The sequence below is a fragment of the Manacus candei genome, unplaced genomic scaffold (assembly GCF_025592945.1).
Source record: "Manacus candei isolate 608988 ecotype Guabito, Panama unplaced genomic scaffold, ASM2559294v1 h1tg000046l, whole genome shotgun sequence".
Classification (NCBI taxonomy): Eukaryota; Metazoa; Chordata; class Aves; order Passeriformes; family Pipridae; genus Manacus; species Manacus candei.
The window spans coordinates 3,721,914-3,735,581 of NW_026138094.1; the positions used below are offsets into that span (position 1 = coordinate 3,721,914).

Below are 13,668 nucleotides of genomic sequence, written 5' to 3' on the forward strand. Positions count from 1 at the left end.
TCTGAATTCACAGAGCCACAAATGAAAAATTGTGGAATTCTCTTTGCATTTTATCCACAACAATGTTATGTAGCAGGAACCACCTCATCTCTTCATTATTTCTCTTTTTTTATTTGAAAATGAGTCTGCTGATATCCTCTTACATTAATTTTTGTTAACTGTTAATAGATTCTGTGTTTTAAATGTCATCTACTGTTGACACTTTGGGCCATACCTTGCAGAAATATAGTTAGGAAGTGCTGTGACTGACTTACACATATGAGTGGAAATTTCTGAGGAGGGCAGTATTATACTCAGATTAAATCCTCTTTAATTTGTTTGAAGTTACTGGTGCCACACCTATTAAAGTTACAAAACCTGAATTGTTTAAGAAGTCGCTTAATGTCTACATTGATGCTTACATTATATAATGTTTAATTATCAGCCTAACTTTTCACATGGAAAAGTGGTTTTGTTAAGTCGTGACTTAAAGAATGTCCCCACCAAGATGTCCCTCTGCCATGTTCTGCAATGCTTCTCAGCAGGATATGCACTAACAAGATAACTTGGGTCCAGCCCACCCTGATATGATCTTAGTGGAGCGTTGTTAACTCTCTAAAGGCTGTGCAGATTTTCTCTAAATGTCTAAATACACTTATGACAAATCTACTTTTTACTATTCAAGCAAGAGGATTGAGGGTATTGAAAGACATCCTTAAAATCTCATCTAAATATCTCCCAAAAGGGTCTCCTGGAAAGAATCTGGATTACCTGTGTGGAGTCAGGCACTGCATTTTTAGAAGGCTGGCATCAACATTCCAGCTACATGTCCTTCCTTTCTCTTAGTTATTTCTTCCCTAAGCAAAGCTGAAAACCCCAACCTGTGTAACTAGAACCACTTGTGACCAAAAGCAATGACAAATCTGTATCATTACAGAACATTATGTGTATTATTGCACAACATTATATTATATATATATATGTATACCTAATTTATTGTATTTTTTAGGATACTGAAATGTCAAATCTTACACTTATAAAACAGCCAGATGCTAGACAGTGCAAATCTTACTTTAATATATTATAAAGTTATATAGTAAGCCCACTGCATGGGCTTCACATGCAGATAAACCCAATAGTTACATAAATAATATCAAATGACAAAACTAGAAAGCAGTTTCTGCATACTTTATTTTACAATTCCTCACTAAATATATTTACAGGACACAGAGTTTGCTTTAGTGCAATACATAGTAATGTTGCATAAGTACAAACTGTTGAACATTTCTAAAAAAAAATTAAAGAAATAAAGCACTTAACTGATGTTACAGCTAAGTATGTAAAGCAACGTTATAACTCTGAGTGAAAATGCTCACGGCATCTTTTCTTTTCATAAACAATTTCTAGAAACAAACCACAAACCAACATTACATATCCCAAACTACCAACCCTTGTACAGTACCATATCATTTAAAAAATGACTTTTTAAAAGCACATATACTGTACTGTACAGCAGTCTGTTCTACAGATACTGACTTACTCTTTTAATACAAATATGATATTACCATGGCAGTTTTGAAGAACAAAGTTATCTCAAGATATCAAACATCAGTAACAAACTCTGGTAAGCACAGCTTCTTGAGGACCTGCTTAAACAGCATTTCTTCACAGTGATATTTATGAAAGGTTGGAAAAGAGATTAGCATAAAATATTTCCATCCTTTTTCAGTTTTTATGCAAAAATCATTACTTTATATTGGTAATTATAAAATTACAAACACTTTCTATAAGTAACTGCATCTGTAGTAATGATAGAAAAAGTTATCAGTAAGACACCTAAAATGAGGCTTGCATAAAATGACAGTTTGAAGAAAACTAGGTACCTCATTTTTAAAATAATGGTAAAGGAGGTAACTTAATTTAGAATAAGCAACACAGTAATTTAACAGAGACAATCTATTAATCAATTAAAAAAGCTAATTATTTATTAATAAATGTTAAAAAATAAAGGAATTGTGATGAGGTGAAATCAGCATTTCAAAAGATATGATGAAACATTTACTCTTAGTTTTGGCACTTCATTGGAACAATTACTTTACCAAAGACCAAAATATGTATAAAAGATATACAGCTCCTTGACATACCTTGCAAATATAGTACATAAGTACTGGCAAACACTGAAAACATAGTTAGTTAAACATTCCCACAGATTTGCACATGCATGCACTATTCAGACAACAGCATTGTATCTATGTTCTGGCGGCGACAATCTTGCATTACTTGGGGATTTTAGGCCGTTTCTTCAGCAGATCTTGTTTCTGTTTTAAGCCTTACAAACTCTTTAGCAACTTCATCATTGTTCCTCTGAGAAAGTATTCTAAGGATGGTGAGCCCAGTCTCGTCCACAGAGATGTTTCTCAGCAGGGGGTACCAGGAGGCACAGCTCCCTTTCTCGGCGATGCTTTGCAGCTGAATGACCGTCATGCCGATGATTCGGTCCTCCCGAGCAAAGCAGTAATCTTTCACTGAGAGGTGAAGTTCGTAGGCTCCTGGCTTATCTTCGTTACTCAGCGTGCTGTGGGGATGAAAAAATGTGAATTTAGAACAAGGAGTTCAGTTTAATTCCCCCAAGGAATGAATTCACTGTAGAAATCTTGGAAAAATTAAAGTGATAGTGGTAGTTTAATTTCGTAGTTCCATTTTGTTGCAACAAATAGTTTTAAACTTCCCACACAGTTAACTTTTCAGATGCTACTGGTGATGTAGCTTCTGTTCCCACTGATCTGAACAGGAATAGAGAATTTTGTTCAATGTCTGAAATAGGCAGTTACCTTTCCCTAGAAAGCACATAAAATATTCAACTAGTTCTACAACTGTCAGCACCTCAACTTTAAATCAACTGCAAAAAATATAAAGAAAATCACTGGCAACAAACATCAAAAGTAGCTTTGTGGTCAGACACAGTGATTGAACTCATTCCCAGTCAGGGCTGAAGGATAAGAGGATGAAAATAAATTGTTCTCACTTAAAAAAGGGGAGGAGGAGTAAACATTGAGAAGTGCTGTGAGAAGTACTAAATTTAAAACTCCAGGTTAGGTGAAAGTTTCTAACAGTTTTAAGGATTAAATTATAACAGCATTAGATAAACAGTACTGGTAACAATGTGCAACTCTTTACATATTTAGATAGCTCTACAGTCCTAAAGCCCCAGATATGTAGCAGTAATAATCAATGCTTCAGTCCAAATAACTACTGAGGCCAATGGATTCCGAGGTATAAAACCAGTTATTCCTCTATAGGGAAATGAATTATACATTTTAACCAGCTTTTTCAAGACTGAGAGCTTAGTGGCTGCCATTCATCTTCATATAAAACTAAGATACAAATTAGTAAATAATTTTGAAGTGGTGTCTATACCTATGGATTTTGATGTGTACAGCAGCCTTAGGATGGGTTTTTATGTTCTTACTGATTTAACTGCAAAAATTTGCACAAAATACTTAATTAGCAGACAAAAGAGACTTACAATTGAAAAGTTTCATTGTATTTTGGTGACCAGGTGTTGCTCTTCGTCTTGGTTCCATGTTTTCTTTTCTTGTCACTTAGTTTAGGACCTAACATGCAAACCTCCACAAATGGCCGGAACATGGCTGTTGTTTGCCAGTTTAGATTATTGATTGCCACAACTACAAAGAAAGGAAAGAAACAAAGTTAAATAAAATTCCATTGGAAGAGTTCCAATTAATTACCCTCCATGACTTTGTATAGCCAACAAAAGGTGACCTGAGAGCTTTCCTACAGGATACCAATACCTGGCAAGCCCAGGAGGAGATTTGCCTGTTTGCTGCCAAGTAAAGATGTCTGACTACTTTTGAGCTCAACAGTATCAAACACAAACGTATGTTTTACAAATCCTTTACATTTACCTTTTTTTTTTTTTTTTTTTTTTTTTTTGCCTGCTACCTTCACTGTAATTAAAAAAACAGCTTATACTAATCTCAGTGATACTGGGTTTCTCTCTGAAATTCAGGTTGTGCAGAACAAAGACATTTTGTTAAAAAGGCAAATTCTTAATACTTAGTGCAGTCATTCACCACCCAGCTTTGCTGCAGATTTTAGAGAGTTAAATGATATGCAAGCAATACAGAGGATATTTTGACACATTACAGCTCCAGCTTTATAACTTAAATTTTAACTGTCTACACAGAGAAGCACAGACAGTACTTAAGTGCATAATCTGGACTTCTGCTGATGTTGAGAAAGGGAAAAGTACATTCCCAATCACCTGAAGCATACTCACAGCTTCACGAGTACTGCAATACATAACATTTGTTGTTTTATTATTGGTACGTTTTACTTAGGAGGTAGTGCTTGGGGGGTTTGCTCTTTGTTCTTGTTTTCTTTTTAAAGGTAGCTGCTGGAAACTTACCTTTTACAGTGACTTTATGCTCCCCAGTTCCAGGATGTGTGGAGACATCCACCTGTATAGATATCTCACCCACAGAATTATTAGCAGTTTGAGCTGAAACAATAATTAATAGGTTAGCACATCTGGCTTCAAGAGAAATAGTGGAAGTTGAGTGGTGTTTTCTGTCAAAAAAAGATGTTTCTGACATGTTTTACATTTAGGTGTGAATCAGTTACAGATTCATAAGTGATTTTGCCACAAAAGTAGCTGGCAATTGCAAATGTTTGTGTAAAGTGCCTCAATAAAATAAAATATCCTGTTCATCTGGAACTTTCCATTTTTGTTGTCATCAGATGTGGTTGTATCTTGAAATGCAAAAGTTTTGTCAAACTTTGTTTCCATGTGCACCCCAAAAATCTTATTGATAGTATGCATTTGGAAAGTTACTTCTGCATTGTTATTGATTAATCTTTTTCCGGGGGTTATGTCTCAGCAAGGTATTAAAGTTCTGCAGTAGCAAAGACAGAGAGGCTTAAAATAAAAAAGAGGAAGGTTGAAGGGATGGCAGAGGAACCAGAAACTTTAATTTTTAAAATTTTTGCTTTGGAGTACCAACAGAGGTTCTAAGTCAACTTGCACAGAAAGATTCTTTAAAAGAATTCTCAGTATGTATTGAAAAGTCAGATTAGAACAGTACAACATAAACAAAATTGGATGTGTTTACTTGTTCTTTGCTTGGATGACTCTCAGTGTTGAATTCAGTGAGCTGCACTTGTGCCCCAGTGTAATCTCTGCAAACCACAGACTAAAGCAAATTACTGCCCCTTTATAAGGCTACTATTTCTGTGGGTAGCAGAGGAATGACTCTGTCTGCTTTCTATTTATGCAGAAATTCCTTAACCACTGGTTCCCCATCAATCTGTTTGTGAGGAGAATCAAACACACCTTTAGACGTTTTCCAGCAGTTCATACAGGAATTAAGGAAAGGTTAGGGAGAAGAGTGTCTTATGTAATAATAAAGGGGGAAATGATTTCCCCCCACAAATTAATTTATACCCAGAATATTTTTTGTTCCTTTATCATACATAGTTTGTTTGTTTTTTTTTTTCTTTTTCCTTCTTGATTTCCTTGTCAGTGGCTTCCTAGAAAGGGGTTCCACAGTGCTTTTTATTCATTGTGTTGGAGTGATCTGTAATTACACTGTCTACGCTGGATGAACATTGCAAAGCCAATTAAATACTCTTACCCCAAGTGTTACTGCTTCAGAGAACAAATTTGTTTTTTTTTTTTCCTGATAAATCAAAACATGGAAATTCAGTAATCATTTAACGTGCTCAGAACCTTGAATATTTTTCTGCATTTTCCAGCTTTCAAGTGAGTTTGGCTTGGAATTGTAATAAATCCACTTTTGGAACATAGCCAACAGTGTTTTAGTAAAAATATACAGCGTCAATATCTTAATGTAGTTATAGCTGCCACTTCTGAATTGCAGAGTACCTGTACAAATGTTGCTGTTAGATGTATTTCAGTAAAAGGTAGAGGGTTTGGACCAAAATGGAAAAAGGCAATTTATTAGATATCAGATTTTTAATGACAAGCAGTTTGGTTTCTATGACAACAATTAAGTTTACTTTTGTATTTGCATAATTACTTAAAGCTGCACCATACAGAATCTTTAGGATGGTGAACCATTCTTCATCTTGATCACAATAAATAATTTTTTAAAAGAACTTATATAAAAATTTAGGAATCAAATGGACTAGAAAAGCTAAACAAAATTAGTAGAATGGCTTTATTTAAAAGGGTAAACAAAAGTATTACCCAACTACAGTAAAATTTACTTTTATTTGGGAAGAAAAAGGGAACTCTCTTTGGTCAAGGTCATAAATTTAACCCTGATTTTCTTTTCTCTTGCAAACAGTGTCCTTAGGCCATGTATCTGTGAGAAGCATGTTTTTAATGGAGTTACATTTAATCCACGGTGCTGACTTGTGTGAAAAAGCCTTCCCTTACATTTTTGTGGATTAAATGAAGACAACACCTATAATTCAGAAGGCAGCTCATCCAGGGTAGAACCCCAGTACTATACATAATACATATTTATCTATAGGGTATTCTTGTTGGCTTTGTGATGCTGTAAAGTAAATCAAAGAGAGTAGAGACTGGAGGTCCTGGAGCATTAGTCTGTCTTGTGAAATCCCACCTTTTCAAATTGTTACATAGTGCATGGAATTCAAACGTAATGAGTTCTTTTTGTGGTGGTGAACATTTTTACGAGCAATGCTCTTTATTCCATGGATAGCCTTCCTTCAGCTCTGAAGTTTGAGTTGAATATACTGTAACTCTTCAGTTTTTAATCTTTTGTTCTGATTAAAAAGCTCTCAATGCCAAGCTGGACAGGAGAAAAGAACTAGGAATCTGCAACACTTAAATCTTAGGGACACTGAATGTGCCGGATAAACTGAACATGCTGAGAGAATGAGAAGTTCTTGAACTCTGTCTCAATCACAATTAATAATAATTCACTTCTGAGTGCAGTGGAAGGTGAGTTAGGCTGATCCTGAATATCACTGAAAATACCAGCCAGTGCAAATTACTTGTTTTAGCCTCTAGCTTAAAAAAACCCCAAACCAAACCCCCATCAGCAGAAATCAGGAGTGTTGTAAAAGAAAACAATTAGCATTTTTATTAGATAGCTTAGGCAGCAGCCTGTGGATGATGGTAATAGTGGAGTGTGCTGTGTTAACCTCTAATGCCATGTATGATTTTACCAAAACAAAAATCTATGAATCTGTAAGATAAGGCTTGTTCTCTTTCTCCAACTTTTTTATTAACTTATGCAAAGTATATTCTTGCAAAGGTCTTCTAACTGATCTCCCATTCCTTTTCCTAGTAGACCATAATTCACAACACTGCTCTAAGCAGTACCACAAATATATGGTGGGATTAGCCCTGTGTGCACAGTTCTGCTCGATATGGTTATAAAGAAATCTGTGCAAAACATCCCATGGTTTTATACTGAAAGCAGCTGACATTAAAATGATCCTACATTCAATATTAATGAGGAAACCTCCTGCAGCAGAATGTCTCAGCCAGCAGAGACAATTTCTAGTGGAGTCTAGAATATAAACTTGATTTCTTTCGGTGACCACCCCATCCACCTTTCTCTCTCTTTCTGACCTGCAGAGCAAACTAGAGATACAATTTTAGGACATTCAATATTTGCTTAGGGCGGCTCTTCTTGGTGTTCAAGAACTGTGGCACCTCATTTTAAAGTCTCTGATCTGCCTATTTCTGCTGGGTTTTGTTTTCTTTCTTGCTACCAGTTCTTGTGAAGTCACAGCAGGAATTAGTGATTCTGATTGCACTATAGAAAGGTCCATTTATCCTACCACATCTAATAAGCCAGTTTAACTGACAGTAAATATCTAGCCCTGCACTGCAGAGAATGACTGCACTTTTCTTCCTTTAGTGCTGTAATATTCAAAGATTAACAAACTTATAAATAATTCTCCTTTGAAAACCTTATGCACATTTAACTATTGCTGCTTGCACTCTAATCTCTGTTTTACAATTAATTTGTTAGGATATTCATGTGATTCAAAATACAGCATCCTCTCATAGATGCTTCTTAAAGTGACCAGCTACATTTAAAGTGCAGTTACTCTTTTGCAGCAAACAAACTGTAAAGGAAAAATAATCTCCTCTAGCCAAAGATGCTTGCTCCTCAGGTAACAAAAAGTCCAAAAAGTCAGGCTTTGATTCCTCCTTATTTAGCACCTGGAATGTCATCAAAGTGATGGCTGTTATAGCCTTAAGGATTTTGACAGAAGACAGACATTTTGGACCAAGGACCAAGCCAAATACTTCTTAGTCATGATAATCATATTGGTTACACATGCACAGAGAAACAAACTCCCCTGCCTTCTATTCCTTTGTAGGTACCTTTGGAGAAGTGTGAACTTGTGGACTGTTGTGGACTCTGGTAGATAAAACAGCAGAAAATGCAGGGGAAAAATGTAAAAATAAAACAGAATCTCCCTGTATTTTCTAGGATGATATTCCTGCTAAAGAGAATTCTAGTGAATCAATCTGTGATTGTGCACAAAAGTACATTACTGTGGAAGGGTTCCTTTGTCCTCCTTGATCCTTTAGCAGCAAGAAGTTTTCAAATGAGGAGTACTTTGGAAAATAAGTTCTAGGTTTGCATGATAAAAGACCCCAGCAGAAATAAATGGAATTCACAGAGGATGAACTAGCATAAAATTTAAGAACAGAATTTCAGGCCTTGAAATAGGAGAAGCAGTACATCTGGTGGAAGGTACTTTTCAGCTGTTCTGGAAGTTGAGGCATGGAAACTGGGATGCTTTCACAAGTTCTTAAAAAATACTAGAAAATATTAAGAGTAGTTAGGTTTGGAGGCTACAGGGAGCATTGGTATGCAGCATGGACCTCAATGAGAGTGAAAAAAGGAACCTGAGAAGCCGAGGTAATGATTGTGCTGAGCTTGTACATAATTACTAACGTATCATTTCATGATATGGAACATCATCTGCCTTATGTATTATCTTATGATAGCAATTCTTTCATTTGAAACAGCTTTCAGATCTTTTGATATTCATCTTCCTGTTGGTAGGCTCACATAAGTCCTTAAATCTAGAGAAGGCTTTATTTGAGAGTGTGTTTCTCACAACGTAAATGATAAAAGACAGCAGCAAATTGTGTGTCTTGGAGAGTGAGGACATGCTTGCAAAACAAGAATTCTTTTTCTACTGCAAAGTTATCTAGTAGCAAAAGAGAAGAATAATGGAGTGTTTTTGTCATTCTTCACATGCGGACATGTTATTTTTGTTTCATCTAATAACAATTACACCTTTCAATAACACAGATTTAATTCCTTTTCCTTATCTTTTTTCTTTTAATTTTTTTTTTTAATGCTATATTCCAGAAGCATTAATTGATGAAGTGTTTGTGGTCTATGCAGCGCCCAATCTTGTTTATTGGTGCTAGCAAGGACAATTCTAACTATACAGCCATATTTTAAAAAATGCACTTTTCTTCCCAAATGTTTACGAGGGCAATATGCAGATAATCTTTGTCTCTCTGACCTTTCCTCAAACTTGCATTACATACATAAAGCTCATAGGATTTGTTTGGGAAATCGTGTTTTGTACAAAAGTTCTGTTTTATTAAAAAAAACCAAATCTTATTAGTTAACGAAGTAGATTGTTTTTTTTCCTCTACCTTCTGCCAAGTTTATAGATCTGTTGAGCCTTAAGTATATGGTTAAGTTGTCAGAGTATATATATAAGAGAGAGAGTATGTGTATGGGACAAGGAGATGGAGTCAAAACTGGAGGCTTGTGGAAATTCGGTAGAAAAATAAAGGTTGAACTTTGTCACCCAAACCAGCAGCGTGTGTCCAAAACCTGAAATTCATGGTCTTTCTCAGCCCAGGTCCCAGAGAAGTCAAGAATGTACTGTATCCCTCTCCTAATGTGAGAAGTTACATATGTCTGAGGAAGGAATTGATTCCATTTCTGGAAGCTGGAACTTACTAAACAGTTGACACAGTGTCCAAAAGAGACCAGCATCTGGTCTCAGGTGCTTGAAAACAGATATTTGAAAGGCTTTTATTCTATCTGCATTTATTACAATGTAATAATCTATTATTTGCTTTGAAAGAAAAGCATGAAATGTCCGAATTTATTGAATATGTAAAAATTGTCAGAAGTCCTTTACTTATATTTACTATATTTTTTTTTCTTCACACAATTATCTTCTCATTTTCCATACATTCATGGTTCCTTACAATTACTGAAGGGCTAAAATGACCCCTAGGTTGAGAAGGTACACATGAATTAAATAATTTACTTTATGCAAAAGAAGTGCTTCATTAAAAAGCAAAGGGGTCTAATATTTACCAAGCACCCATCTGACTTTAAATACTAATGTGTTTTTTACTGAACTAATCAGTGCTTATATAATAATAATGTAAAATGAGATTTAAAAAAAAATGGGATTTTTTGTCTTTTGTTGATCTTGGAATTTTATAATTTGCCAAGGTTACCATGTTGGTATTTGGTATTTCTCTCCTTCCAGCTGGCATGGATCTATAATTGATGGTAGGCTACTCACATTGTTCTTTTCTGCACTATTTATTTGAGGTCTCTGATTTCCCCAACTTTCTCACTAAATGAAGGTGATTAATGCTTACTGATTTTTTTCAGCCTTTACTTTACACTTAGTCTCTGTATATCTACACTGCCTCCTTCTAATGTCTATGGCTTCTTGTATTTTATAGTTCTGGGGCTGGATGTTCTTTTAAAGACTGTCTTCCTAGACTTTGGTAGTTTCTTGGCTTTCTCCTTTTCTCATCCAGTCACTCATAAAGTTATTGCAAGTGGTAACTAGCAGTGTTTTTGCCCCAAAGTAGTCAAAGACAATAAGCTAGAGTTTGGAACAGTTTGTATGATTGTATTAAGTTTCTACATCTGTGGAGGCTTATATTTGTTTCCCTTTTTTTTTTTTTTTTTACTCCAGCTTTTAGGGTTCAGGATTTCAAGACATTCTTTACCTCTCTGAGAATTAGAAATCTAGCTCTGAAGAAAAACAACTACCTGTAAACAAATCATCATGGATGACATGATTTTATTACCCAAGACTTAGAAAAGCTCACTGAGCACTGTGAGCCAGGCAGTAAAAGCAGCTGACCTGGCAATGTTGCCTGTGGTAACCCTGTCCTACCCTACCCCATTTGCTCACTAGCTGCTTCAGCATAAAGCGGTTTATTTAAACACTGGACCTATGCTTTGACCTTATTTTCCATACAGGATCTAAGAAGGAAAAAGCTGAACAAATATTCGAGCTTTCACAGTGCCCAATGCTCCAGGAATTACACAAGCTATGAAATGAGCACTTTTATTCAGACAAGCATCTGTCATCTTTTGATTGATGATGCCAATAAAATACATATATTTGTCTGGCGTTCATCTACTAATTTATTAGAAGATAAAAGATTAGAGTGACTCATCGAGTTGTTTTTCACAGGATCCTGAGACTCTGTGATTTAGAGGAAAATCTTGAGAGCATTTTTAACATTTCCACTTAATACAAAGAGTAAGTTAAAGCTGAAATGTTAAGAGAAAAGGAAATGATGAAGGAAACCTGATTTTATTGTGATAACCACACTAACTGTAACATGTGCTTTGCTTTAAAAGGTTGCTGTACAAATGGTTGATAACTGTTTGTTTTGGGGGATTCTGAGAACCAAGTCCAGTTTCTTGAAGGCTGACTTCAGCAACCATTTATTCACCAGGCTGCCATGAAAAGATTGAAAAGATTTAGAAGGTTTGTATTTGATTAGAAAACGGAAGTAATTTCTCTTACGGATCGCTTGGTGTGACGGAATTAAGGCTGACAGGGGATTCGGCAGCATCTGTAAGCCTCTCTCTACAACTGTACAAAGCCACACTATCAAAATACAGCCTCTCCTACTGGAATTTCTGTGGTGTCAGACAGAGCGATTCAAGGCATTCAGAGAGCATAATATAAAAGTAGAATATTACAGTGTTAGCAGAAAGTACTGGTTTGAGTGTCAGAGTGGAAACCCAGTTAAGGCCTTTCCCTTCATCTCTGCCATGTTTTACACAGCAAGGGCTGGAACTGAACAGCTCCACCGTGACCTTCCCTTCTGTGGAGCTGCTGCTCTGCCCGTGTGGCGAGAAACACGGATGAGGCAGCTCTGATCTGGGAGGAGTGTATCCAACTGGCAGCATCCCTCATGTATATGTATGTGTGTGTTCTGTCCAGCATTTTAACCAGGCAACATACAGGCCTCTTAAGAGATTTATATGTGTATTGAATGCTCCACTGATACTAATAAGAAGTTATTTTTAAAAATTAATGACATATAATTGATGGATATCTGTAGCTTGTGTTTATTTTCTTGAAGACTTAGAGGGAACTGATATACAACTTGTTTCTAATTTAGGTGCTTTACTGTGACATTTAAGGAACAACCAGACATTTCCTAATGTAACAGCCTCTTAGGTGAATATTTTGTAAAGATCTTCTGCTTTACCAACAATCTGGTTTTCTATATGTGAACTTTAAAAGTATTTGTTTTCTACCACTATTCTGAATGCATTTATTTTGTTATCAGCATACACTAGAATATTTCTACTAGTTGTAATTCTACAAGTTTCTTCATTGTTATATTTCCTGCTGTTTGTTCCTATACAGAGCTTGCAATTGTGCACTGCTTCCTGCAGCTCGTAATGCAGGTCTGGCTTTTTTCTTTCATGAAATAAGGTTGTGTAACACACGATTCTGACCTCAATTTGAAACTACAGTGGATGAAGCAGGGATTATTTCTTGAGTTAAATTCTCTCTGAAGTATAGGTTATGAGAGAACTGCAGGACTTGAATTTCCTGATAGAATACAAGTATAGCTTTCAAAACATGACAGTTGATTGTAAAACAGTTTTGACAAGCAAAAGCAGAAACAAATCTTTCTTTCTTTTTGCACTTATAAGAGCTGCTAAACAGTTTTTATTTTCTTTAATCTGATGTCATCTATCTACTTGCCTAAACTATAGTTAACTAGCAGTTTATTATTTTAATGTGATTCCATATATTTAAAAAGGTATTGAGGTTCTGCTTTGCCTTGTACCATTACAGGTTGCAAAGGAACACAGAAATGAATTTTGACTTGGCAGTTGCAAAGAATTTCTCTTCAGTTTTGTTTGTGTACCTTCCTTCCCTGTGTCGGTGACTTCACAAGACGAGTGTGGAGCTCCTGTTAGAGATACTCAATTCATTAGGTAAATATGCTTATTATATTTTCTTGTTTTCAGATGCATCTTCCCCTTTTGCCTTTCAGTTGTCTGTCTCAAGAATGAAGAAATCTGATACAGACCAGCTGATGTGAGAGCAAAGCCTTTTCTGCAGCCTTGTAAACACACAAGTAGGGATTGCAGTATGAGCTCTGTGTTGTGAGATGAATATTGATTTTTCTGCTTAAGTAATACAAATGATTTAAAGTCAAGCTAAAAAATACATTGCAGTCCTGCCACTACCTATTACTGTCATTTATCTTGCAATAACAGTAGCATTCTCTAATGAGGTTTATAAAACCAAGCTAAGCTGCTGTAAATTTATAAGAAAAAATATTTCTCTATTTCCAATAAGTAACCATTTTTGATGCAACAGTGTTACTTACTTTGGAGAAATTAGTGCTAATAAATGAGAACTAATTCAGGACACTGTGTTTGAGGTGCT

At 35.6% G+C, this 13,668-nt stretch overlaps 1 protein-coding gene across 5 annotated transcripts in view; it reads right to left on the reverse strand.

Annotated features, from left to right (window-relative positions):
* Window positions 1–1,152: 1,152 nt before the first annotated feature.
* Window positions 1,153–13,668, reverse strand: part of UNC13C (unc-13 homolog C) — a 176,185-nt gene continuing 163,669 nt past the window's right edge. For all 5 annotated transcript variants that reach the window (XM_051797190.1, XM_051797187.1, XM_051797188.1 and 2 more), the window contains 3 exons: window positions 4,409–4,501; window positions 3,506–3,665; window positions 1,153–2,554 (listed from right to left, as the gene is read on the reverse strand). In XM_051797190.1, coding sequence (XP_051653150.1) covers window positions 2,269–2,554; window positions 3,506–3,665; window positions 4,409–4,501 — 539 coding nt within the window. In that variant the 3' untranslated portion in view covers window positions 1,153–2,268. The remainder of the gene's footprint in view (window positions 2,555–3,505; window positions 3,666–4,408; window positions 4,502–13,668) is intronic.